At 61.5% G+C, this 25,556-nt stretch overlaps 3 protein-coding genes across 11 annotated transcripts; 2 read left to right on the top strand and 1 right to left on the bottom strand.

Annotated features, from left to right (window-relative positions):
* Positions 1–2,159: 2,159 nt before the first annotated feature.
* TMUB1 (transmembrane and ubiquitin like domain containing 1) lies at positions 2,160–4,934 on the top strand. Of its 3 annotated transcripts, none has more exons than XM_045864043.3 (3): positions 2,160–2,520; positions 3,409–3,827; positions 4,116–4,933. In XM_045864043.3, exons 2-3 carry the CDS (start codon positions 3,439–3,441, stop codon positions 4,465–4,467), a joined length of 741 nt encoding a protein of 246 aa, XP_045719999.1. In that variant the 5' UTR covers positions 2,160–2,520; positions 3,409–3,438; the 3' UTR covers positions 4,468–4,933. The 3 variants fall into 3 exon arrangements, with proteins under 3 accessions (XP_045719999.1, XP_064431803.1, XP_064431802.1); XM_064575733.1 differs by lacking the exon at positions 2,160–2,520 and adding an exon at positions 2,579–3,057 and having other exon boundaries at positions 4,116–4,934; XM_064575732.1 differs by lacking the exon at positions 2,160–2,520 and having other exon boundaries at positions 2,580–3,827.
* Positions 4,935–5,190: 256 nt separating this feature from the next.
* Positions 5,191–9,667, top strand: FASTK (Fas activated serine/threonine kinase). 6 transcript variants are annotated; one of them, XM_045864047.3, is made up of 10 exons: positions 5,195–5,383; positions 6,153–6,575; positions 7,068–7,247; positions 7,376–7,515; positions 7,996–8,209; positions 8,360–8,474; positions 8,697–8,788; positions 8,872–9,007; positions 9,080–9,194; positions 9,303–9,518. In XM_045864047.3, exons 1-10 carry the CDS (start codon positions 5,302–5,304, stop codon positions 9,408–9,410), a joined length of 1,605 nt encoding a protein of 534 aa, XP_045720003.1. In that variant the 5' UTR covers positions 5,195–5,301; the 3' UTR covers positions 9,411–9,518. The 6 variants fall into 6 exon arrangements, with proteins under 6 accessions (XP_064431799.1, XP_064431800.1, XP_064431798.1 ...); XM_045864046.2 differs by having other exon boundaries at positions 5,197–5,383; positions 8,315–8,474; XM_064575729.1 differs by lacking the exon at positions 8,697–8,788 and having other exon boundaries at positions 5,191–5,383; positions 9,303–9,667.
* On the bottom strand, positions 9,610–24,687 carry SLC4A2 (solute carrier family 4 member 2). 2 transcript variants are annotated; one of them, XM_045864050.3, is made up of 23 exons: positions 24,515–24,686; positions 22,160–22,273; positions 20,252–20,417; positions 19,859–20,100; positions 19,657–19,775; positions 18,018–18,250; positions 17,787–17,929; positions 17,113–17,293; positions 15,107–15,242; positions 14,857–15,022; positions 14,610–14,724; positions 14,305–14,489; positions 13,979–14,204; positions 13,649–13,864; positions 13,409–13,557; positions 13,089–13,283; positions 12,041–12,295; positions 11,843–11,932; positions 11,469–11,635; positions 10,654–10,907; positions 10,393–10,562; positions 9,938–10,111; positions 9,610–9,848 (listed from the first exon to the last, which is right to left on the bottom strand). In XM_045864050.3, exons 2-23 carry the CDS (start codon positions 22,208–22,210, stop codon positions 9,768–9,770), a joined length of 3,714 nt encoding a protein of 1,237 aa, XP_045720006.1. In that variant the 5' UTR covers positions 22,211–22,273; positions 24,515–24,686; the 3' UTR covers positions 9,610–9,767. The 2 variants fall into 2 exon arrangements, with proteins under 2 accessions (XP_045720006.1, XP_064431792.1); XM_064575722.1 differs by lacking the exon at positions 10,393–10,562 and having other exon boundaries at positions 24,515–24,687.
* Between the last annotated feature and the right edge of the window lie 869 nt (positions 24,688–25,556).

The raw sequence follows: 25,556 nt of genomic DNA on the forward strand, positions 1-25,556 counted from the left end.
CTGGTCTGGGCGGGGTGTCCGATCTTTGGGCACTGCCCGAGCAGTGCCCTGCGCCTGAGGGTGCTGATGAACGCGGCGGATTGGCCGAGAAGGGCCGCTAGCCCAGGCACAGCTGCGTCTCACTTAACATGGTCCTGCCTTCAGTGCTGCACAGGCTCCCCTGTTCCCGCCCGAGATCATCCCTGGAGACCACCCTGTCCCCAGGGTTCTCTCTCTGGCCGTCCCCTGGACTCGCCACTGCGAGCTGCAGCACAGAGCCTGGAAATCTGGGTTCCCGGCTTCTATTTCCTGTTCTCCCTGAGAGCTTCACCAACAAGGCCCTTGGAAATGGCCCTTTAAACAACAGCCCCTCGCTCATCTTCAGGCTTCTCCTAAAAGACTCCCCTGTGGGACTGGGATGGTTCACTGTCTGCCACCGCCTCGGACCTGCTGGTACATAGGCAAAGAAGAGAGAGGGATCCAATATGCCTTCTATCCCCACTCACCCCATTTAAGAGATTCACCAGAACCCACATGGCTCTTTTCATTGTCCTCAACCCCTTGCCCATCTTGTGTTCCTGTCCACTCCTTCGGGGGCCAGGGAACTGCCTTCCATGTTTCAGTTCCTATGCACCCCCATTGCCAAAGCTGTCTACAGTCCTGCTAGTCAGCCCTCATCCCCAACCTTTGCAAAAATGCCTAAGAGAGGGCATGTGCAGGGCACTGGCCCCAGCCAGTCAGCCTCTTAGGGCTGTGCCCAGATGTCCTCTGGCACAATTGACATATGCTGGTCTTTTTACACACACTTCCACTTCCCAAGCCAGGCTGAGTCTTTTCCCTGCAAAGAGTTGCCCCCATCTGGCTACTCACACAACTCTGCCCCGGTACCAACGCAGTCACCCAAGTGTCCTGTACTGTCCAAAGAACCCAGGTGCAAGGTACTCAACAGCTGGGGCGTCCCCAGCTCTTGAGAGATTCAGGTTCTATCTACATGTCCGACCTTACTGATGTCTTGTACCTTCTCTGTGCTTCACCTGCAAAGTAGTGGTTGAGCAGAACACCTACCTAGCTCTGATGCTGTGTAATTCGGAAAGCAACAGCGAACATCTCTTTTAGACACTTAACTAGAACTGACACCAAGAATTTGCACCAGGTAGCTCCCAGGAGAAATGCTGAGGGTAAAGAGCTTCTCATATGTGTTGCCCCAGCAGGCGGCACAGATCTGTGTTAGGACCGGTGGGCTTGTCTGTCCCCTATCATTGTATGAGCCATGTGAGGGCAGGGATAAGTTCACCTGTATGATTCACCATTGTATTCCCAGCATCTTGCACAGTGCCTGACATCTAGTATACATTTAATAAATGTTTCTAGAATGAACGAATGAATGGGAAGGAAGGAACTAGGGAGAAGTTAGGTCTGTATGTTACATATCGAAACTGACCTTCCCAAGGCAGTACCTGCTCCCACTTGCGGTACATGATCCCACAAGTAAGTATGAACTATGGAAACACTAGGGTGCGTTACTTTTCACCAAGACTGGTCTATAAAACCCAGGACGTGAGATCTCTGTGGCCCAGAGGAAGGAGGGAAAAGCTCACAGCAATTAGCTGGCCCAAGCCAGGCTGGGGCTCAAAGTCCTCTACACTGTAACACTCTAAGGACCCAGTTTCCAGGCCCAGATCTGGGTGGAGAGTGTACTCTAGTGTACCCTAGTGTAATACTAGGTGAACAGATACCTACTGTATAACAGGTCCCTGACATAGTTCTCACACTTGTTTAATAAAACACTTAATTTCTTCCTTACAATTTCCTTATGAATTATGTTTTAGGAACAAAGCAATTCAGATTCAACGAGATTCAATAGCGCACCCAAGGATATACAGTTAATAAACACGGGGTAAGAGATCAGCATTTGTCCAGGTTCCAAGGTCTATGCTTCTCGCATAGTCTTACAGGGGCAACGTGGAGGAAGGGACCAGGGAGACAGGACAGCCCAAGCCACGGTGGCCAGCCCTGCCTGGGGAAGAATGTCCTCCGCCAAGCTGTTGGGACAGCCCATGGGTACCGGGCTGGGAGCCAAAGAGTCAATTTAGGGGGCCAACAGTGCCTTTTGGCGTCCACTCTGACATAAGAACAGAACGGGGTAGGGGTCACCTGAGCTCCCCAGAGCCTGCATCTGGAAACTCGGGTGCTCTGACGTGTTCTCAGTGACGTCGGTTTTTGGAGTGACAGATGCCCTGGATGCCAGCGGCGGAGGTGGCGGTCCTGCTGTTGCCCGAACCTCAGGAGGCTGGCACAACCCTTAAGCCCGCCCCCGCGGGCCCCTCAGCGACTTGCGGTCACCAGGACTAGCCTGCGGATCCCGGCACGCGGGTCAGCAGGGCGGAGGGCGGGAAATGCGCACCGCGCAGGACTACAAGTCCCACAATACTCCGGGCGGCGGCGGCAGGGAAGGAGGGGGTGCCTTCAGGTGTCCGCGACCTCGGCGCCTCCCGCCCGGAAGTGCCCGAGGGTCCGCTATGGAGGTGGCGGAGCCGGGCGGTGAGTTCCCGCGCGGTGACCGCGCCCACCCCACCGCCCCGGGCCCCAGCTGGCTCCCGCTCGCCCCGCCCCGGGTTCGCCCGTGCCCTCCCGTGGCTCCGGGGGGCGGGAAGATGGGAGGGGTGATGGAGGAGTTGGGGGTGGGGAGGGCGAAGTCTCGGATTCCCCGGGCGGGATCTCGGGTCCGCCTGCGGACTGGGTTTGAAGAGGCTTCCAGAGGAAGCGCCGAATCGGGCCGCCGCGGGGTGGGGCTTGAGTAGACCGGAGGGGCCAAGTTGGGTGAGGGGGATGGCAGCCCTCGGAAGCTCCGAATTGCCAGAGGGCGGAGATTGACCTGTGGTGTGGGGAAGCCTTGGGAAGCAGTCCCCTGCCGCGGGTGGGGTTTGGTTAAATAACGGGGCTGGGGGTTGGGGGGGCATAGAACCCCATTTTCTTCCCCCTTGCAGAAACTTTCATGATGGAGGAGTAGATAAGCTTTGGGGTGAAATAGACGAAGGAGAATGTAAACTTTGAGATAGTAGATGGAAGATTAGTTAGGTAAGCTTTGGGGTGAAGTTTGCTGAGGGTTGAATATAGGGGAGAGGTTGCTTAGAAGATCAAGGCCCTTACATAGAGATAGTGTGTGAATGAATTGGGGAGATGGTTAAAGACCTAGAACTCAGGTTACAAAAAGTTAGGACTTGGGATTTGGTTATGGGAAAGGGCACTGGAGGGAAGTTTGGGACAACCAGGTTTCAGAACAGTATGTGCCCTAGGGTGGAGCTTGAGTAAGGGGGCAGAGGAATCAGGACTGGGAGGGTTTGGTGGGGTGGAGTCAGGAGCGCACTGGAGTTCAGGGGGCTGTTGGCCAGCGAGCCAGCCCCTCATGGGTTCTTTGTGCCTCTCCAGCTCAGTAAGGTGGCAGGCAAGGCAGGTGCCATGGCCTTGATTGAAGGGGTGGGTGATGAGGTGACCGTCCTTTTCGCGGTGCTTGCCTGCCTTCTGGTGCTGGCTCTCGCCTGGGTCTCAACACACACTGCGGAGGGTGCCGACCCACTGCCCCAGCCATCAGGGACTCCAACACCAGCACAGCCCAGTGAAGCCATGGCGGTCACCGGCAGCATCAGAGGGGAGGCCCCAGGAGCCGAGACCCCCAGCTTGAGACACAGAGGTCAGGCTGCAGAGCCAGAGCCTGGCATGGGGCTCTCAGCAACGTCGCCATTGCCAGACTCCCCCCAGGAGCCCCTAGTGCTGCGGCTGAAATTCCTCAACGATTCGGAGCAGGTGGCCAGGGCCTGGCCCCACGATACCATTGGCTCCCTGAAAAGGTAAGCTGGGATGCGGACAGGAAAGAAATTCTGAAGTTGGGGTGGAAGTGATTACAGACCCGGAAGCGCCGCCAGAGAGATCTGAGACTTCCCCGTCCTTCTACAGACGAGGGAACTGCGGTCCCCACATCACACACTGTATCATTCCCCTATAGCAGGAGGGGACCCCCTTAGAGGCCACCACGTGGGTGGGGGTGGAGCCAAAGGTGAGCGGTGGGAGTGTTGTGCTGGGCAGGGGGCCAGGACTGCCTGAGGCCTGCCCTCTTACCCAGGTCCCTCTCTCCTCAGGACCCAGTTTCCCGGCCGGGAACAGCAGGTGCGGCTCATCTACCGAGGGCAGCTGCTAGGAGACGACACCCAGACCCTGGGCAGCCTTCACCTCCCGCCCAGCTGCGTCCTCCACTGCCACGTGTCCACGCGCGCCGGGCCCCCACCGCCCCCCTGTCCGCCGGGGTCCGAGCCAGGCCCCTCGGGGCTGGAAGTGGGCGGCCTGCTGCTGCCCCTGCTGCTGCTGCTGCTGCTGCTGCTCTGGTACTGCCAGATCCAGTACCGGCCCTTCTTCCCCCTGACGGCCACCCTGGGCCTGGCCGGCTTCACCCTGCTCCTCAGCCTCCTGGCCTTTGCCATGTACCGCCCGTAGTGCCTCCGCGGGCGCTCGGGGGCGTTGCCGGCCCCTCCGGACCTCGCTCCCCACGACACAGTGGGCGTTGCTGTCTGCCCGGGCCCGCCTCTCCGGCCTGCCTCTTCCCGCTGGCCTGGAGCCCGGCCCTGCGCAGCAGAGCGCTCCGCCAGTCGGCCGACGCCCCTCCCTGTGACCGCCGTGGCTCCGGGCCACGTCCCCGGGCTGCGGGCTCTCAGCCCCCACTGACAGTCGGCTCCTCAGGGTCAGGCAGCTGCTGTCACTGCCTCGGCCCCGGGCAGAGCCGGCCCACACCCTGGGCCCCTCTGAGTATCCCGCCTGAGGACCCAGCCGCCTCTAGTCCCTAAAGCTCCTGGGGCTGATTTGAGGACCTAAGGACTGCGGGGCGCTGGGGAAGGGGAGCTGCGAGGGGCAGGGGGATTGTGTGGAACACGTGCAGATTAAATAACTGTGAAGTTTTCACTCCTGGTGTGTGTCTGGGTGCGTGGGCCCGTGGGGGTGCTGGGCGGGGAGCCCCTGTCCCCTGGGAAGAAAGGCGAGAAAGGCGCGGACCGGGCCCCGCCGGGCGCCCGACCTTACGCGACGGGCGGCCGACTTCCGCTCTCTCTTCGCCCCAGCCTCCGCGCCTGGCCCTTTGGCTCCGCCCCTCCGCCCCCGGCACCGCCCCGGCTCGGCGCGCGCAGCTTCCCGGAAGCGGGGGGCGGGGCGCGCGACGCCGGGGCGCGCGGGGCCTGATGGGAGCCACGTCTGTGCTGGTCGGGGGCTGAGCCGCGATTGGCGTCCGCAGCGCGGTTCGGGGGTTGCTGGGAAGATGGCGGACTCGGTGGCCTGCCGATGAGGAGGCCGCGGGGGGAGCCCAGCTCCCGGGCCCCGAGACCGACTGAGGGAGCGACCGGCGCGGGGCCTGGGGAGCCATGTAGGGGTGGCGCCTACGGGACGGGCTGCGGGAGGGCGGCGGGAGTTGGTGTTGGCGACCGTGACCACGGTCTCCTGGCGTTGCCGGGCCCGGGTGGGTGTGGGGGCCCCTGACACCGCCGACTCCGCGCCATTGCAAAGCTGCGCGCTCGGGCTCCACGGGCGCCCTGCGAGGTGCGCGCTGCGTTCTCGTTTCACGGGCAGAGAGACGAAGTCACTTGTCCAAGGTCATGCAGCTGGTAAGTGGGAGCGCCCAGCATGGAACCCAGGACCGCCCGGCTGCCGAGCCCGCGTTCCACCCTCCTTGCCGCTGCCGCCTCCTGCGGGAGGGGGAGGTGGTCGGGAGGGCGTATCGAAGGGGCAGGCTGGGCTCCAGGCTGGGCACGACCACTAACCCGATTCGTGACCTCGGGCTTAACCCCTTTTCCTCTCGGGGCCTTGGTTTCTCCACCTGTGAAATCGAGGTAGCGCCAGCCCTGCCTACCACCTCCGAGGCGCGTACGGAGCATCAGAGGTGATACGTGGTGCATGTGGACTTGCTTTGTAAATATCCCCGTGCTGAGCACACCAAGGTGCTGTTTCAGAGGCTGGAAGGAGGCGAGAGAGGGGCGGGGTGGGGAAGAAGACTAGAGCAGTCACAAGGAAGGGGGAGCACGAGTGGGCTGCTCTGACCCCGGGGCCCTCTGAATGGGGAGTGAGGTCAGGAGTAGGTAGCCGGTTTTTCTCCCCTTTGGAGAAAACCTCACCCCCTTCTCTGGGCTGCCCCTCAGGGTCTCCATCACCCAACTCCATGCTTCGAGTCCTGCTCTCTGCCCAGGCCTCCGCTGCTCGGCTGTCTGGCCTGCTGCTGCTCCCGCCAGTACAGCCCTGCTGTCTGGGGCCCAGCAAGTGGGGGGACCGGCCTCCTGGAGGAGGCCTCCACGCAGGCCCTGTGCAAGGGCTACAGCGGCTTCTGGAACAGGCGAGGAGCCCTGGGGAGCTGCTGCGTTGGCTGGGCCAGAACCCCACCAAGGTGCGCGCCCATCACTACCCTGTGGCACTTCGTCGTCTGGGCCAGCTCTTGGGGTCTCAGCCACGGCCCCCTCCCGTGGAGCAGGCCACACTACAGGACTTGAGTCAGCTCATCATCCGAAACTGCCCCTCCTTTGATATTCACACCATCCACGTGTGTCTGCACCTTGCAGTCTTACTTGGTGAGGAGGGTGTCTGGGGGGTGGGTGTTAACGGAAGAATAGAGAAAGAGCATAGAAGACCCAAGATCACTGACAGAATTCACCTCTCAGGCTTTGCCAGGAATGGTGCATCCCCTGGCACACTTGGTGCTGCTCCCCTGTATCCACAGCAGACAGCAGGAGTCCAGCAGCATTCGCTCCAGCTTAGCTAGGGGTGCCAACCCTGATTCCTTCCAACACGGTGCTCTAGAAAGCCACTACTGTTTGTCACCGTTGGCGTGCAATGAGAGCTTATTTGCCATGTTTGTATCAGGCCTTCCCCGCAGACTGTTGTGATACCTCACGTGCACGTGGTATTTCACATTTCTCCAGTGCTTCTGCTTACACTGTAGCAACCCTTCCATCCAGAACATGGAGACGTGAAAGGTTGGGAATTCACCAACTGACCCCCATGACTGGAACAGAGCAGTTCCCCGTTACCAGGCCTGCCTCCTCTGACCCTCTCCCTCTCAGGCTTCCCATCAGATGGGCCCCTGATGTGTGCCCTGGAGCAGGAGAGAAGGTTCCGCCTCCCTCCGAAGCCACCTCCCACTCTGCAACCTGGCCTGCGCAGCGGGCAGAGATTGGAAGCTGCTCTGAGCTGCCCTCGTTTCCTGAGGCGTCCGCAGCAGCACCTCATCCGCAGCCTGGCAGGTGCTGGAGGGGACTGAAGGCAGGTGGCGGGAGGGGCTGAAGAGGAGACAGGTGGTGGTGTCTGGGCCGAGGTGGAATCTAGCTGAGATCTGGCCTGAGGGTCCAGCATAATAGGCTGTTCTTCACAGAGGCCAGGCCAGAGGAACTGACTCCCCACGTGATGGTGCTCCTGGCCCAGCACCTGGCCCGGCACCGGTTGCGGGAGCCCCAGCTTCTGGAAGCCATTGCCCACTTCCTGGTGGTCCAGGAAGCCCAGCTCAGCAGCAAGGTGGGATTACCTCCCACCCTGCCATGCTCCTCTCCTAGCCCTCCTCGGTGTCAGGCCCGGCCCCCTGTTCAGCTTGATTGGCTGCCTCCTGCAGCAGACAACCAGCCAGGCTCTCTGCTCTGTCCCCCCGGGGTTTCATCTTCGCTCACCCCCACCTGGCTTGTCCACCTACCCAGCGTGTATGCCTGGTTCTCTGCAGTTCTCCGCACTCGGCGCTGTCTTAGCTTCGTTGAGCCCACTCCTCTAAGTCTTCAGGGCCAGACCCCACAGCGATGTCTCCTCCACTGGTTTGATTAATCACATGGGGCTCAAGACACTGGTTATGCTGTCGAACTTCTGGTGTGTACGTCGGGGTAGAGGGATTGTTCTGCCTTTACAGAGACATTAGAAGCTTGCAGGCCAAGCCTCCCTGAGGTTCAGCTTGTGAAGGATATTGGAGAACTGTTTCGTGCTGGGTGAAGGGCTACTCTTCCTCCACAGGTGGTACAGAAGTTGGTGCTGCCCTTTGGGCGGCTGAACTACTTGCCCCTGGAACAGCAGTTTATGCCCTGCCTTGAGAGGATCCTGGCTCGGGAAGCAGGGGTGGCTCCCCTGGCTACTGTCAACATCTTGATGTCACTGTGCCAGCTTCGGTGCCTGCCCTTCAGAGCCCTGCACTTTGTCTTTTCCCCAAGTTTCATCAACCACGTCAGCGGTGCGCGGCCGGGAGGGCTGGCTGGGGCCCCTTGGGGCCAGCAGGCAGGGGAAAGTGGGGGTGGGAGCCTGCAGCCCCGCGAGCCTCAGTCCTGCTTTCCCACAGGCACCCCTCATGCCCTGATTGTGCGGCGCTACCTCTCCCTGCTAGACACGGCCGTGGAGCTGGAGCTTCCAGGATACCGGGGTCCCCGCCTTCCCCGAAGGCAGCAAGTGCCCATCTTCCCCCAGCCACTCATCACTGACCGTGCCCGCTGCAAGTACAGGTGGATGGGGCGGCTTGGGGGAGGGGAGGGGACGAGCCTGCGGGAAGCACAGAGTAGAAAAGCCAGGGGGACCCTGAACTGTCCGTGCTGACGCACTCTTAGCAGTAAGAGGAAAAAAAAACAAAAAACAAAAAAACGGGCCTTGGGACATTAAAGGCATTTGCCCGGGGTCGAGCCTCCTGAGCCTTTCCCTATCGGTGTTTGCTCCCCCTCCCGCCTCAGTCACAAGGATATAGTGGCGGAGGGGCTGCGCCAGCTGCTAGGGGAAGAGAAGTACCGACAGGACCTGACCGTGCCTCCAGGCTACTGCACAGGTGATTCCCCGCGGGCGGGTGGCCGGCGGCCGGGACGCAGAGCCTTGGCTAGAAGCCAGTGGCCCTTTCTCTTGCCCTTCCAGACTTCCTGCTGTGTGTCAGCAGCTCTGGTGCTGTGCTTCCCGTGAGGACCCAGGACCCCTTCCTACCCTACCCTCCCAGGTCCTGTCCCCAGGGCCAGGCTGCCTCTCAGCCCACCACCCACGACCCTGCCCAGAGGTAAGGGAAGAGGGCGGGAGAGCCTCCCTGCCTCTGTGGACACCACCCTGAGCCATGGTCCGCCCCCTCCAGGGTGGTGCTGATGCTGCGGGAACGTTGGCATTTCTGCCGGGACGGCCGAGTGCTGCTGGGCTCCCGGGCCCTACGGGAGCGGCACCTGGGCCTGCTGGGCTACCAGCTCCTGCCGGTGAGAGCAGCCCCCCGCCCCGCCCTGGGAGAGGTGCCACGCCATCCTGCTGCCCCTCCGCCCAGGCCACAGACCCTGGGGGTAACCTGCTGCTCCCCTCCCCTGCAGCTACCTTTCGAGGAACTGGAGTCACAGAGAGGCCTGCCCCAGCTCAAGAGCTACCTGAGGCAGAAGCTCCAGGCCTTGGGCCTCCGCTGGGGGCCGGAAGGGGGGTGAGGGGGGTGCACATGGGGCTCAGGATGACCCCCCCCAATGGGGGGGTGGGCAGTTTGCACTTTGGCTCTCTATATTTTGGTTTCTCATTAAAGTCCCTTTCCTTCCCCATCGTGCATCTCGTTTCTGGGACAGGGAGCGGGCTGCCCCCCCCCCTTTTCCATCCACGCTTCCTCCCCATACAGAGACAGAAGGCCAGGGGTAGGTGGGGGCTGAAGCACTTTACTGGTGGGGGAGTGGGGATGGTATGGGGACTTTAAATTATTCACTTAAATAAAAACGAGGGCGGGGATGGAGAGAGCACCCCCAGCCCCTGCTCCCTCCGTCCATCTGTCCCTTGGCTGTCGGTCCAGGCAGCCACTACACAGGCATGGGCATCTCGTTGTACTCGTCCACACCCTCCCGTTCATCGAACACTGGCTCCGCCTCATTAGCATCCAGCTGTGGGGGCGGAGGGGTCAAGAAGGTTGATGCTGACCTCAGCCTGGGTGGGGGCCAGCGGGGCTGGGGGGAGGGGCAGGAGGCCTTACACATTTCATCTCTCGCTCGGTGAAGATGCGGGTGAGCACCACCATGCGGAGGGGCACCGTGAGGATGAGGATGAAGGGGAAGGCCAGGGAGGCAGCTGTGGACATGACAGCCCAGAGCAGGGCCAAGCAGAGCAGCTGCAGGGCTGTGAACAGGTGCATTCGGAGGGTCCGAACCTGGGGGTGGGTGGCATAAGACAGGTGAGCCGAGGCTTCTCCCCAGCATTGGAGGAGATGGTCTCTTGCAGGGCCATCTGGGCCTGCCACTTCCAGAAGATGGGTGACCCTTTCTCCCTCCACGGGGATGGGGGCAGCAGTGCCTTTTTGGGTGCTTACCAGAGCCAGCTCCGCACAGACTAAACAGCGGCTGAACACAGAGGGCAGCTGGGGGACTGGAGAGTGACCCCCGCAGACCAGGATGGGGCAGAGGCATGGGGCTCTTCCAAGTGGGGTCTTACCTTCTTGACGTAGGTCACGTCTGGGTGGTGTTTGGGGGGCATGAGCAGCAGGTGCAGCCGCTCGTAGAACTGGATCCCGTTAAGGGAGGTAACTCCCATATACAGAAAAATTCCAAAGAGCACAGCCAGGGGTATCTGCCGGAGCAGATCCCCGATAACCAAGGAGAGACCTGGGGTGGGGAGAGGGAGAAACAGCTGGCCCCAGGGCTCCCCACCCCCAGAGACCGCCCCGGGGAAGGGTGGAGCAAGAGGTCAACGTACCTACAAGCAGGGCAACCAGCAGGCCTGTTACGCGCTGCTCCTTGACCTCCTGGATCTTGGGCTTGTCCCCGGGCGCCACAGCCTTGCTCATGACGGTAAGCGCGTTGGCGTGAGTGACAGAGCGCACGGTGGCAGCAGCCAGCCAGGGCAGGCCAAAGAGGGCACAGATGCCGCCCATGGCCACAATGAGCAGCAGGTCCAGGTGGAAGCCGGAACCCTTCTGCAGCATGCGCTCCTTCTTGGAGATGATCAGCCTGAGTGGGACAGGCACTCCCTGATGCCCATGGCCCTGGGCCCAGCTGGGCAGACAACTTTGTCTTTCCAGAGCATCCAGCCAGGAGCCTCTGTCTGCTTTCGGAACCTGGCGGTCGGGCCCTGCCCAGTCCATCAGGACGAGAGTTCTGTCATGGGGCGAGACCCTCTCCATGCTGCCCTCCCTGCCCTTCAGGACAGGTTCAGGCCTCTACTGTGCCCGTCCCAGCAAACGTCAGGGGAACGTTCTACCGCCTACAGAATGAATCCTAGGGGCACCTGGGTGGTGCTACTGGTTAAACGTCCAACTCTTGGTTTCGGCTCCGGTCGTGATCCCAGGGTCACAAGATCAAGCTCAGCACGGAGAGTCGGCTTGAGATTCTCTCCCTCTCCCCCTCTCAAACAAATAAATAAATGTTTAAAAACAAATTCTAGGGGCCAGCCTGGCATCCTGGGCTTCCCTCACCCAGTGCACCCATATCTCCTCGCCTCGCTGGGGCTCCAGCCCTTCCACAAACATCATTCCTGTCTGCAGAGCACCCCCCTCGGCTAGGACCACTCACGTGGTGATCTGCGTCTCCATGAAAATCAGGATGAAAACCAGGATGGCAGGCAGCAGGCTGGCAACCATCATCCACACGGGGAAGGAGCTGTTCTCCCCCAGAGGGTTGATGACCCAGCCCCGCTTTTCTGGGGCTGTCACGGAGACTCCACTGGGCACGCTCAGCTTCTGTAGGGCAGAGGGTGGGGCCAGGGGCCGGTGAACGGTGGAGGGGGAGCCCTGAGGTGCACTGGGCAGGCCAAGCACCGAGGGCGTGCTGTGGGAAGAGGCCTGGTGCCTGCGCAGTTGAGAGGCAGCTCTGTGGTTGGGCTGGAGGGGACTATCCAGAGCCCGGCGCCAGGCGGCATCTCCACCACTGCCTGCGCCCCACCTTACCTGGGTATAGGTGTCCTCAATACTGTAATCCACAAGCACCATGATGAGGATCGCGATGGGCACCCCAAAGTCCCCAATCACCCGCCGCACCTGTGGGCAAGCACCGTGCTCAGAGGCCCCCTGCCCCGCTCTGGCCCAGACTCAGCCACCCTTTCCGGCCGGTTTTCCCCTCCACCTCAGGCATCTCAGCCCACACACCCGGCCAGGGAAGAACCGGCTATTCTTGAACTTGCGCAGGAAGAAAGCGATAAAGAAGGTGCCGGCCATGAGCACCAGTGACAGCAGGGCGGTGTTGGGCTGGCCCCGGGGCCTCCCCTGCCCAGCTGGCCCCGGGGAGCTCCCATTCCCCGGCCCCAGCATGGATTCTGCCCCATGCCATGTGCTGTTCTCGTCGCTGTCCGCCTCAGAGCTGTTGGAGACCGAACAGCCGTGGAGTGGATGTTCCTGGAAGATCTAGGGAGAAGACAAAGGACTCCATCAGCCAAAGTGGAGAGATGTATGCTGAGTGGGGCAGGCAGGGGAGAAGATGACAGGTCTGGCCTTAAGGAGCTTGTTTTTTGGTTTTTTGTTTTAATTTTATTTATTTATTTGACACAGAGAGAGAGCACGAGGAGGGGGAGGGGTAGAGGGAGAGGAAGAAGCAGACTCCCCACAGAGCAGGGAATCTGACGCGGCGGGGCTCGATCCCAGGACCCTTAGATCATGATCTGAGCCGAAGGGGGACACTTCACCGACTGAGGGACCCAGGTGCCCCGGGGCTTGTCTTGTTGATCAAGAAAATGACTGGTGACCAGATGGGAGCAAGGGAAATGGGATTCAGGCAGCTGGGGGCGTGGCTGCAGCCAGGCCTGGACCAAGGGGGCATGTCCTCTCCTAAGCCTGACAGGGGCACAGCTCTGAGGACCAGACTGTGACTATGTGTCACCTCGGGGGCCTTTCTCTTTGATACTTCTAGATTGTCTGCCACTTTAACAAAAGGACATATTACCTTTGTTGTTAAAAATATGAGTTTCTAAGACTGACCTGAAGTCCTGGGACGTGTGTTGGTGACAGGGAGGGTGGAGAGGGGCCGGGAGGAAGAACCAGCCCGTGCTCCGTGGGCTCCTTGGACTGCCGCCCAGGGGAGCTCTGGGCTAGCCTGGGACCTCCTACCCCGAAGTGAGAGTGCGAGAGGGGCAGAAGGCGCCCCGGCTTGCTCCGGAGGTCTCACCCCTCCTGACCCCAGCTCTCAGCAGGGCCTGCTCACCTTAACCAGCTTGTAGAACGTCTCATAGATGAAGATGAGGGAGATGAGGAAGGCAAAGATCTCCTGGGTGAAACGGGAGACAAAGCGCACCAGGAAGCTCCCTTCCAGGGCCACCATGAGCAGGGCCAGGAGCACCAGCCAGAAGCCGATCCACACGCGGCCCACCAGGTACTCTAGGTTGTTGCTGCTGCAGAACTGGGAGGGCATCCAGTCAGGTTCCAGAGCCCGGGGGCTAGCAAAGTGGGCATGTTTGGGGAACAGGAGGGGCAGCTGGAGCAGGGCAGGAAGAGCCAGCCCCCTACTAGCCTGTGGGCCCTTACCGAGAAAAAGGCCTCCTCAAAGACCAGCAGGGGCCCGGAGAAGCCGATCACCAGCAGCGGCTGGGCCCCCAGCAGGCAGAAGACCACACCCTGGAGTGCCGTGGACATGATCAGCTCCGACACCCCAATCAGGTCCTGAGTCTTCTCTCCTGGGATGGCAGGAAGCGGCTCAGGAGCTGGCAGCCAGGGCCCTGGGCATGCCCTGCCCCCCGCCCCCCGCCCCCCGCAGCCGCTCCTTACCCAGCAGCCCCCCAAAGGTGATGGCAGGAGACAGGGCGGCGAAGTAGATGAAGATGACAGCAGCCAGGCACTGGGGGTCGAGGGCGTCTCGGAAGTCACTCAGGTAGTGGGGGTAGCGGCGCCGCACATCTCGGATCAGGCCCCCAAAGGGCCGGCCCGTCCGCTGGAGGGGATCGTCTTCGACTGCACCTGCCACCTCTACCATCTGCAGGAGCGCTGCAACCCGGGCCTCCGTCAGGGCGCCCGCTGCGGCCCCTCGGCGCTCGGCCCCCTCCTCCACGTTCACGCAGACCACCCCGACCCCCGCCCCGGGCCCATGCTGGCCCGTACCCTTCTCTTGTGCTGACTTGGGCTCCAGCCCGGCCCCGGGGGGCAACAGGCGGCCCTGCTCCTCCCGCTTCTTGAGCATCTGGCGTTGGAAGTGAGCAACAGAGCGCAGCAGTTCCTCGCCCTGCACTTCCGAGGGTGGCAGCACCACGCTGCAGTCCAGGAAGGCATTGATGGCGGTCAGCAGGTCCTCCCGCTCGTCGGCCAGGTAGGCTGCCTCGTGGAATTGCTGCCAGAGCAGGCCCAGGGCTGGTGAGGGTGCGGCGCGAGGGCCGGGGCAGAGCACGGGGCGGGGGGCGGGCGTCCCGCGGGCACCGGGAGGGCCTGACCTTGTCAGACATGAGGGTGGAGATGGAGCGGCCGATCTCGTGGTAGTCCATGTTGGCGCTGCTCGGGCCCAGAAGCAGGAAGAGGAAGCGCACGGGCACGGGCACCTCCAGCACCGCGTCCAGCTCCACCGCCTCTCGTAGCCGTACAAAGGCCATGGTGGGGCGGGACAGGAACTCCACGCAGCCTAGGGGTAGGGCGCCATCATGGGCTAAGGGAGGTGCAGGCCGCCCCCCACCCCTGGGGGGCATCAAGGCAGGCCTGGCCGTCGCCACCCCCCCCACCGCCGCAAAACTTGCCCACATACCCACAAGGACCACTGTGGCCTCGGCGTTCTCGGGGATCTTCTCTAGGAGCTTCAGTTCGTGCTTGGACTTGGAGCGAGTGATGCCGGCTGGTGGGGCTGGAGGTGGTAGCTCTCGCTGGGGATGCAGAAGAACAGAGCGCAGCCTGGCCAAGCAGCCCCCCACCCCCCCACCCCCGCATATTCACGCCCAGCAGCCAGCGGGGGCAGCTGGGACCTGAACCAGCCAGCGCCACCCCGTTCCCCTCACCTCTCGCTCCACCTCTAGCCGCGTCTCAGGAACACCTCCGATGAGAGGCTCAGTGACGTGGGGATCACTCTCAGCCCCGGGGCCGTGGTGATGCCCCAGCAGGGAGCCGAGGGAGCCAGCTGAGATGTTTCGAGGGAAGGAGAAGTCCTTCTCATCACTCGGGTGGCTGGAGGAGCAGAGGGCGGTGAGGGAGGGAGGGCAGTGGCCAGGGCAAGGGGCGGGCAGGCGGGGGCAGCAGGTGGGGCCTCACCTGTGTTTCAGTAGCAGGGCCCGCAGCACGTTGGCTCTGTCCTCAGCCTTGATCTGGTCAGAGATGACCATCTGCTCCACCACCTGGTGGGCCACCCCGGGCAGGGTCTGCTGGTCCAGGTCCAAAAGCACAGCCCCTGGAATAAGGATGGCGTGGACGGGCCCTTATCCCCAGGCAAGAAGCAAGGGCAGAGGGTGGAAGGGAGAGAGAACCGGGGACGAGGGGGTGGCCAGGTAAGCACGGTCCGGGGATGGAGCACTGGCCCAGAAACCAGTGAGCAGGGCTCAAGACCCAAGCCCCATCACATGTCTGACCCATCACGTCCATTCCTTCTGACCCCCTCTCCCACAGGGATGTGGTGGGGCTCAGCAGAGGCCACCAAGGCAGGGCCCTCCCAGAGGAGGAGGAGCACGCAGCCTCCGCTGGGGTGCGCCAGGCTGTCCACTCAGACGGGGCCACTCTTTGCTGTTAGAAAGTTCCTCCTTTCAGCAAGCCACATGCTGCCTCCCCTAACATCCACTCTAGGGTCCTAGTTCTGCCCTCTGAACACGACACGGCCCATCTGTGGCCTTGAGCCATCTGAAGATGTCACCCTCCAGCTTGGGCACCTCAACTTCCCCAAGTCCAACAGCTGCTCATGGGACAGTTTCCAGATCTTTCTACTGGTCACTGCTCTGAACTACTATTTATATAGAAATGGAAGTCCTTTCAAAAGTGATCAGGCCATCTTTCTGTCAAGGTCAACTTGCAGGAACGCAGAACTAGACAACGAACAGAACCATTTAAACAAAAACGGAGGGGCACCTGGGTGGCTCTGTCAGTTAAGCGTCTGCCATCAGCTCAGGTCATGATCCCAGGGTCCTGGGATGGAGCCCCGCAATGGGCTCCCTGCTCAGCGGGGAGTCTGCTTCTCCCTCTGCCCTTCCCCCTTGCTTGTTCTCTCTCTCTCTCTCTCCCTCTCTCTCTCGTGGTCTCTCTCAAATAAATAAATAAAATCTTAAAAAAAAAATGGGTGTGACAACTAATAGAACCAAAGGCCCCTGAGCAGCCAAAACAGAGATCACAAAGCCCAGCGATAAAGCACCCGCATGTTGGCGCCTCACCCAAAGCCTGAGAGCCTCCCTCGGAGCCTATTTACTCCTGGTTTTGAAACAATTCTGACAGCAGGCTTCTGAGTCCTCAGCTGCTTAGAAATAGGCCTTCTGACAGCAAATGGGAGTGACTTCTCCAAAGGGAAGGAGGAAAGACACAGAGCAGAATCATTCAGAGACCTCAAGAGTCGTGCACCTTGGTCATTTAGTGAAATTTACATAGCCCTCAGGGCACCTGGCTGGCTCAGGTGAGAGAGCAGGCAACTCCTCATCTCGGGGTTGTGAGTTCGAGCCCCATGTTGGGTGTAGAGAGGATTTAAAAATAAAATCTTTTTTTTTTTTTAATTTATTTATTTGACAAAGAGATAGCACAAGTAGGCAGAGCGGCAGGCAGAGGGAGAGGGAGAAGCAGGCTCTCTGCTGAGCAGGGAGCCCAATGCGGGGCTGGATCCCAGGAGCCTGGGATCATGACCTGAGCCGAAGGCAGACGCTTAACCGACTGAGCCACCCAGGTGCCCCTAAAAATAAAATCTTAAAAAAAAAAAAAAAAGACCTTACATAGCCCTGTAGATTAGATCATTTCAGAAAGGTTTCTATCAACATTCTTTAAAAACATGTCACCATCCCGAACATACCAGCTTCAGTTATCTGAAAACATCACTTAAAGGAGCCATTTGCTAAAAATGCCAGATAAGAAAGAGTGGTGTCAACCGTGCCCCGCAATCACCAATGACAGAGCCCAAGCAATGACAGGCTATATGACGTCATGACGAGCAGGCTCCTTCCCGGGCTGGGGTAACATTACACACCGTGCTGCTCAAGACACCATTTGGGGGGTTTTGGTCCTCAGAGAACAGGCTCAGTCAACAAGATTTACCCAGGGGGAGGGAAGAGGGGGCGGGCAGGGCAGGTTACCATGGGCCAGGGTCCGGCGGAGCTCCAGGAGGCTGCGGAAGGAGAGGGAGGCCACATGGGGCTTCCCCCAGCGCTCCGTCTCCTCCTCCACGTCCTCCTCAAATTTGATCCAGCGTGCTGTTTCCCGCCACTGAGGCTCCTGGTTTTTGTCCAGCAGCAACTCATTCAGTTCCACAAATACCTTGGGATGTAAGACGAGAGGGCACGGCAAGGTCAGAGCCAGCGGGGCCCAGGGACTGCTCTCCAAGACACCCAGCGTCAGGGTGGGCCTGTGAGCCGTCACGGCCCGGGACACCGTACGGGGCACAGGCCTAGCAAGATCCTAACCAGTCTGATCCTCTCTTTGCCTCATCTGTAAAACGGGAATAATACCACCCACCTCAAAGGCCTGTTATGGGGAATCAAAAAAAAGCATACAAAACACTTAGCACCGTATACAACATAGTAAGTGCTTGATACAGAAATCAACAGTGTCTAAGATGGGACTCGGAACCCTAACACCCCAATCAACAATGTCAAGGACTCTTGTGCAGTGCACAACCTTCACAACTGCAGATGGCAGCCCTGGTGTTCGCGATTATTGTTGGTGTGGGGGGGGGGGCGTAGGCGGGGGGAGCCCGTGGGGAGGAAATGGATGGGGAGATAACGGAAGGGCAAGAAGTGGAGAACAGTACCTCGTGGGGCTTGTGGGGAGCCCGGGGTCGGGTCCGAGGCGTGGGGCCAGGCTCTCGCCCTTCCCGGCCGCCCTGCCCAGACCCTTTGGCATTCTTCCGCACCAAGTGCCGCCGCACTCCAGGAACGTCCTCAAACCGGTGACCTGCAGGAGGCAGGGGGACAGGGCCAGGCTCCCGCTTTCTCTCCCTCCTGCTCCCACCAGCGCCGGGCTGGGCCCAGCCGGCACTCACTTTTCATGAGGTCCAGGTCGGCGGTGGCCAGCGTCTGGGCCTCACTCTCGTCCGTGGGGACTCGGGGCAGCAGGGCCTGTTCAGCCCCCGTCATGCTCCCGATGCGCCTCCTCTCCTGCAGGTTGTAGCTTCGGTGGCCCGGCTGTGCCTTGGTCAGGGGACGCGCAGAAGCTCCCCCGTCGTCACCTCCTGCCGTGCCGCTGGCCACAGCCACCACCTCCTCCGCCGGGGCTCTGGACACACAGAGCGGCCGTGAGCCGGAGCCACGCGGGGGTGACGCGGGGAGGGGACCCCAACCGGACCCCGCCTCCGCGCTGCCCCACTCTCGGCGGGCGCGGACGTGGAACAGCGAGCCTCCCACAAGTGGATGCGGCCCCGCGACCTGGCCCGGTGCGACCTGGCCCTGCCCTTCACCGGCCGCGTCGCCGCACCGCCAGCTGCTCCGCAGCAAGGCGGAGCCGAGGCCAGCCTCCTGCGGGGTGGGGAGAGCCGAGGTCTGCATCAGCAGCCCGCGCAGGCCCTCCTTCCCCTCCTGCGCACACCCTTCGCCATGGGCTCAAGACGGTCACAGGTCCGAAGTTTCTAACCAAACGGAGGAAAGCAGGTAAAAACGTGCCTTTGAAAGTGCAGACGGCTCCGTTGCGGTCATGAGAATATGGTGCCGACTTCTGCGCCGCGCCCCAAACCAGGAGGTCTCCTTCCTCTCGGCCACCGCGCCCAGCCCCTGCCACACCATGCTAACCTGCTCTCCCACAGCTCCAAGCCCGTGTCCCCCATCCACGACGAGAAGAGTCGCCCGTCAAGCTTTCTTCCCCTACACCCACCCCTGGTGCTCTCCGTTCTCTTGCACCCCTGCCCACAGATCTGACCCACTTTTCCAATGTCATGCACTCCCCGAGGCCTCCGCCTGCCCCTGGCCCCTGGGCTGCCTGCCAGCGCAGGCCCCCGTGCTGACGGCCGCCGTGGGATCGGTGCCACCCGCCCCGCCTGTCTCCCCAGAGAGTCCAGCAGCCCGCCCCCCTTCCCTGCAGCCCTTCACGCTGCCTGGCACCCAGAAAACAACAGGTCCACGATAGTGGTGACCTTGAGACCCAGGTCAAAGTGATTTCCTCCAAGAAGCCTTCTCCAGCTAACTCCCCCAAACGCCAATCCCCCACTGATACGGACATTGTGCCCAAATCTGCCCTCCAGCACAGTGACTTTTCTGATGCCATTTCCCAGGGTGGACTGGCAGCTCCCCAAGAGTGAAAGGGAGTCTCCTAGTCTTCTCACACCTTTGGGCCCCAGGCGGGTACCCAGAGGTTACCAATCCAATCCCTGACCCAGCGCTTGATGCTGAGCCACCTGATGTCACAGGCGGGGGAGAAGGTATGGGTGTTTAGACTGCACACCTGCCCTGTTTCAGAGTAACCCACACTTAAACCTTATTTCACAATACCCTTTAATCCCTACAACCACTTTGTGAGATAGCATCTATTATTCTTGGTTTGCACATGGGAAGGCTCAAAGAGGTTGTACTTGCCCAAAGGGGCAGGGCTGGGATTTGAACCCCAGCCTGAGGGTCCCGAGACTCATGTTTTTTCCCCACATCACCCACCACTGACACCAGTAGGGGAGGTCTCTATCTGGGGACACTTACCCAGTCTGGGCCCCTTTGCTGGCCCGGGGAGCCACCTCCTGGTGGGGCAGCGGTGGGGGAGGAGACGGACTGGTCCTTTCTGCCTTCCGGTCAGCACCTTCGTCCTCCTGGAGAAAGAACTGGAACAGGAACCCACGGGAGCAGGTGAGGCCAGGCCATGGACCCCGAAGAGACCCCCCCCCGGAGCCCCGCCCCAACTCACTTGCACCGAAGAGGGTGTAGAGGCAGGGGATGGCTGGGTGAGCACCCGGGCCCCCTCGGCCTCACTGGCCTCATCCTCATCTTCCTCCCCCTCCTCAATGGTGGGGGTCTCCCCGGTAGGGGAGGCTCCAGGGCGCCTGCGAGGCTTCCGTCCCGGGCCCTGGGGTGTCTTGCGGCGGCGGGTGTCCGGAGGCAGGTGGGTGGACAGTGGGTGATGGATGTGGTGGGAGGACTGGCGGTGGTCTGCGGGGAGGAGGGGACCTGGCTGCAGGGGGACACAGCTTCCTTCCCTGCCATCCAGGCCCTGGGCCCCTCCCACTAGACCCCAGGCCCCTTTCTTGCTGGACAGGCAAGCCTAAGTGCGCCTGCCTCCTCCTCCCCAATGCCCCCTCACATTCAAAGTCTTCCTCCCCATAGCTGCGGCCTGGCTCCTCTCCTCCTCGGGACCCAGCCTCCTGTAGGATCTCCTCAAACCGCTCCACACCCAGAGTGCGGTGAAGTTCATCTTCCTCCTGCTCAGGGAACCCAGGCGCTGCAGGGCCCAAGCTCTCCGGCTCTGGCTGTGAGGAAGACGGGGTGGGGAGGACACACAGGAGCTCACCAAGAGTTGTACCCCGAAACCCCACCCTGTGCAGTGCTGGAGCTCCAGGACCGCCCCAGCAGCCTTCCCCTCAAACGCCAGGGACCCAGAGCCCCCCGCCCCCACTCCCCAAGCAGCCTTCCCCTAGGTTCCAGGACATCTGAACCCTGGCTGTGCTCATTCTGGTCAGTCCTAGGGCAGACGGAAAATCTCAGGAGAAACCCTGCATCTCCAGCCCCGAGGTAAGGTGTGTGAACTGGCCAGTTCACATGGCTGATGGTGAACCAATTCCCTCTGGCCAGAGCACAACTCCCGGGCCTGAAAAGTAACTTCTGGAGGTGCCCAAGTCGACTGACGGAACTCTCTGAGTCAAACTGAAACCTAGCCCCGGGACAGGAATGCAGCGCTTCACCTTGTCAGGAATGCCCCCCCAGCTGCACCCCACCGAGCCTGGGGCCCCTCGGCCCCCTCGGCCCCTCGCTCGCCCCGCCCCTCACCTCCCCCCCACCTGAGTCATACTGCAGGAGAGGAGCGGCGGACTGCGGCGGCGGCGGCGGCGGCGGCAGCGCTTTGGAGAGCTCAGCCTAGCTAAGCAGCCTGCTGCCTAGCCACAGTCTCTGTCCAGCCCCCACCACCCCTGCCAGTCTCAGCTCCAGGCACCGCCAAATATTTGCTCAAGAGCTTCTGGACCTCAAGGGCATCGGGATCTCCAAGGGCGGGGTATGGAGCCCCCTCCGTGGCGGTGCCAGTGGCCAGAGCAAGGAAGAGCGAGGGGAGGAGGGCTAAGAGGAAGGCGGTCCTGGGGAGACACCGAGGTGAGGACAGGAGCGGCAGGGATACTGGACACAAGATACAGGAGTCAGGGGCGTGCCTCCCACCCCCCCTTGCTTCCTACCCCCCATCCCAGCAGCTCTAGCCTGCTTCCCCAAGCTCCCGCTCCACTCTCACCAGAATTAGCAGCGGGAGGAAGGCGGCGAGAGGCGGCTGAAGCGAGTGAGCACGGGGAGCTAGCCAGGGTGGGGGCAGGGGGGTTGAGAGCCCCTCGCACCTGAGGCCGCAGGAGGAAGTCCATGGCCGGCAGGGGTGAACTCGGGGAAGGAGGGGGAGGGGACCAGCCTGTGCCCCTTCCCAGTCACGTGCCCTGCTGGGCCAGATGGCCAATAAGGGGCTGATTATGGCACTTGGGGTTAATCATTACACTCCCCAGGAAAATCAGGAGGGGGCCACGTGGGGTGGTGGCCACGTGGGGCCGCACAGGGCGGGCCTGGGTGGCACGTGGGGCCAGGGGCGGGCGTCACTGCAAGCAAACCCTGCCCAGAACCACTGTGTGAGGACGTTGCTGCGGCTGCTTCTAAGGCTGGGTCAGAAGGGGTCGCCAGGTTAGAGCCCCAGGGTCCCCAAAGTTCCTCTCTCTCTGAGGCTAAAGAACCACCGGATCTTCAGGAAACAGCCTCAACTCTCTTCACAGGACTGGAAGTGGCAAGACCACCCCATCAATGCCCATCCCAGACCCCCGAGACCCAGACAAGGCCAGAGGCGGGATGGCAGCGCCCCTCCCCAATCCATCAGAGGCTCCCCTTCCTCCTGAGCCTACATACACACACACACTCTCTCTCTCTCTCTCTCTCTCTCTCTCTCCCTACTTTGACAGTGGACCCGCCCCCAGAGCACCTGTGGTGTGGGAGGGGTGGTGGGGCAGCCAACCCAGCCGGCAATACTCACTGTACAGAAAGAATCTGCGCCCGAGGCGGGGCGCCGGGGGGCGCTGCTCATGGCCAAATCTTAGCCCTTTTCACTGTCACTGCGGCTTTCAGGGCAACAAGGCGGCGGCATAACCTGGGGGGAGGGGGGGGGGGGAGGACGGATCACGTGAGAGCAGGCCGCCAGGCACACAAGTGCCCCGGCCTTGCTCAGCCCCCTAACACACGCGAGCCCAGGGAATGCCAGGTCTCAGGAACATCCCGCCAGCGGGCACTGAGCGGTCTCCCTGCTGCTCAGGATCCTCTGGACTATGAAGGGCTTTAGGGTTCCCCATAGAGGCCAGAGAGCACAGGAAAAGAGTTATTTACAGGAAGAAAAAACAGAGAGAAGAGGATGGGGGGGCGCAGAGGAGGCCACAGAGGGCCAAGAAAAGAGACAGAGAAGGTGGGAGAGGCTGCAGAAAGGGGGGCGGGGGGCAGGAGTCAAGGCCCAGACCTACAGAGAAAGCAGCAGAAATCAGGGTGGGGAACGGAGGAGGAGGGAAGAAAAGGACAGGCTGAGCCAGAAACGGGAGCAGTGACCGAATGGTGGCACCCGAGATGGGCTGAACGGGAGAGGGGTATCCTGGGGAGAGGGAGACACCCCGTGGAGCAGAGTGGGGAGGAAGGAAGGGAGAGACTGGAGAGAGCCCCAAACACAAGCACGGGGGTGGCAGAGACACCAGACCCAGGGCTGGGAGGAGACACAGGACTGTGCCCCCTCCCCTGATGAAGTAGGCTCCCTGGGGGAGGGGCAGGAGCCCAACTCCACTCACTCTGTGGGAGGGAGGAAGGGAGACGGCGGGCACAGGCAGGACAGACCTTTATAATGGGGGAGGGGCACGTGACGAACTGGGAGGAGGGTGGGCACAGAAACCCTGAGGTTCTGCCCTAAGGGGCAGTGCTGATCCCTCCCCTCCCCTAGCCTGAGGCCAGGAAAATCTGAGTGGCAGGGCTGACGCCCTCCTGACTGTGACTGTCGGGGTTTCTCAGGAGGGCACTGTGTGTGTGGTGGGGAAGCAGAACAGTTGCGGTTAAGGAACTTGACCAGGGCAAATCGGGGTACTCATTCCTAGTGGGGGAAGCGGATGTGGGGGGGCCTGCACTCAAGGTTCTCCAAAGTACTGAAGCTCCCCAGTGTGTTGTTGGGGGGTGTCAGGGTTGCCCAACTTAGGGCTAACTCGGGGATAAGACAGGTCAGTGTAGGGTCAAACAATATAGGTCTGGGGGGGTCAGTCCAGGGTGGGGAGCCTGGAGCAACAAATTCCTGGCAAGCACTCCAACTCAGCTGACGCTCTCTTCACCTCCCCCTAGGAGGCCTTCAGCCAGGTCACATTTGGTGTGGGGGACAGTGGTACTGGGAGGAGGGACCCCGGTCTGAGAAGGGTGTGTGGTGTCTTGAGCACCTGCAGGTGCCCCACTCCCACTTCCAGGCTGTGCCCTCTGTGTACTCCCCCACCCCCCCACCCCCGCCCCGCCGTCCCAGAACACAAAGCAGCTTCTGTCCAGAGCATCGGTGCCGGTGCCGATAATCCGGGGTGGGGGCACATTCCGGGACCAGCCCCGACCGGCCCAGAGGATTAACATCTCCCCCACCCCGCCCAAGGGATTAGCACCCCGGACCCCCACTTGGGCATTAACCACCCCCCAAGTAAACTCGTACATTCCACAGCTCTTCGATGTGGGGCTGGTGGGGGTAGGGTGGGGGATGGAGGGAGGAGGATAAAGTGGATTTCAGGCAGCGCCGCCCCTAACACCCAGCACTGGGCTTCCCAGACAAGCCAGCGCGCCGCCCCCCCCCGCCCCCCCCCGCCCCGAGTCAGGTCCAACTCTCCGGACTCGTCTTTCTCATCCCCACCCAGTTGCTCCCTCTTCTGCCTGACCCCTTGTCCTGACCTGACCCGCCCCCCCCTCCCTGCTCCACCTCCCAACCCGGAGGTCCGGCGCAGCGGCCCGGGGCCACCCCCAGCCTAGGCACCCCGAACGGGCCTTAAGAATAGAGTAGGGGGTCGTAGGGGAGGGGTGTCGCCTGGAGCTCGCCCAGGCATTGGGAAGGCCGGCGGCGCCTCCCAGAGACTACCCCCTCCTGGTGGCAGGGGGCGCGGCACCCTCACTTTAGGTAACTCTAATAAGCGGACCCCGGATCCCGCTCCCGACTAGCAGTCCGCGCGCCTCCGCATCCTTCTCCCCAAGACCTCGCTTCCCCGCGCCCCAGTCTCCGCCCCTTCCTCCACTTCCACTCCCTCCCTGCTCCGAGTCCCGAGTTCCCCCCTTTCCTTCCCCCTCCCTTCCTCCCTCCACGGCCCTGGCCCTCCTCCGCCGCCACCTCGCCGCTTACCCGCTTGCTCTGGACTTCGTGCCCCGGAGGTCTCGGGGTCTCTCCCCCTTCTCCGGCGCTCCCGACGCGCGCTCCCGACGACTCCCTAGTGCCCACCTCGGGGCGCACCCCCGCCGCTCCCAACTTCTCCCAACTCAACTTTCCCCCGCGCCGCGGCAGGCCAGCCCCCTACGTGCGCGCCCCCCGGCGCACCGTGCGCGGCCCCGCCGCAGCGGGTGGGGAGGCGGGGAGCGGGGCCTGAGACCCGGGGACGGAGGCGCGCTTCCAGGCACCGCCCGGCACCGAGAGCCCGGAGCCCCAGCGGCCACACCTCTGTCCGGCTCAGTCCCGTGAGGCAGCCGCCCGGGCTTCCCTGCATGGGACTTGGGCACCCCGGGGACGCCGTCTCTTGGCCGCATTAGGTACCTCTGGTGGAAAGGAGCCCGCCTCACGCTGGGGATCCCAGACAGGAAAACGGAGACACAGAGATGATCAGGAAATTCGGGGCGGAGGAACTTGAAACACAAATGCATCGGGGTCAAGATTCTCCCCCTACCCCCCACTCCCCAGTAATCCCCAGTGCCTCCAAGATAGGCCCTGTCTTTGCTTGGGGGGCGGGAGGGCGGTGGCGATAGGGGAGATGGCTCCTGGAGGTTGGATTCCCATTACCCTGAGCTGACCTAGACTTTCCGAAACGGGGAACTTCTGCCTCAGTGATTCCCTGCGGCGACCTCCTACCTCGAACCCTATTATAATCAACACCTGCTACCGAAGATTTCTGTATTTCTGGGTTTTCTCAACTAAATTATAAATTCTTCCAAATAAATAGTATACTTTTTTCTTTTTTTAATATGCCACTACGTGAAATACAGCATCGTGTATGCAGAGAACGTTCTGATATAAACAAGTTAATTAACAAATGTTTATCACCAACTATGGTTCTGGTGCTGAGGAGCGCTGTTTCGGGCCGTTTCTGTCCAGTTCACAGCCCTCAAGAATGCAATCATGAGACAATTAGAGAGGAGCGCAAGAAAATCTATAATCAACTCTTGCAGGGGTGAGG

The sequence above is a fragment of the Mirounga angustirostris genome, unplaced genomic scaffold (genome assembly GCF_029215605.1).
Source record: "Mirounga angustirostris isolate CCGP_5_RB_7025 unplaced genomic scaffold, mMirAng1.0.hap1 SCAF_12, whole genome shotgun sequence".
In the NCBI taxonomy this organism is placed as follows: domain Eukaryota; kingdom Metazoa; phylum Chordata; class Mammalia; order Carnivora; family Phocidae; genus Mirounga; species Mirounga angustirostris.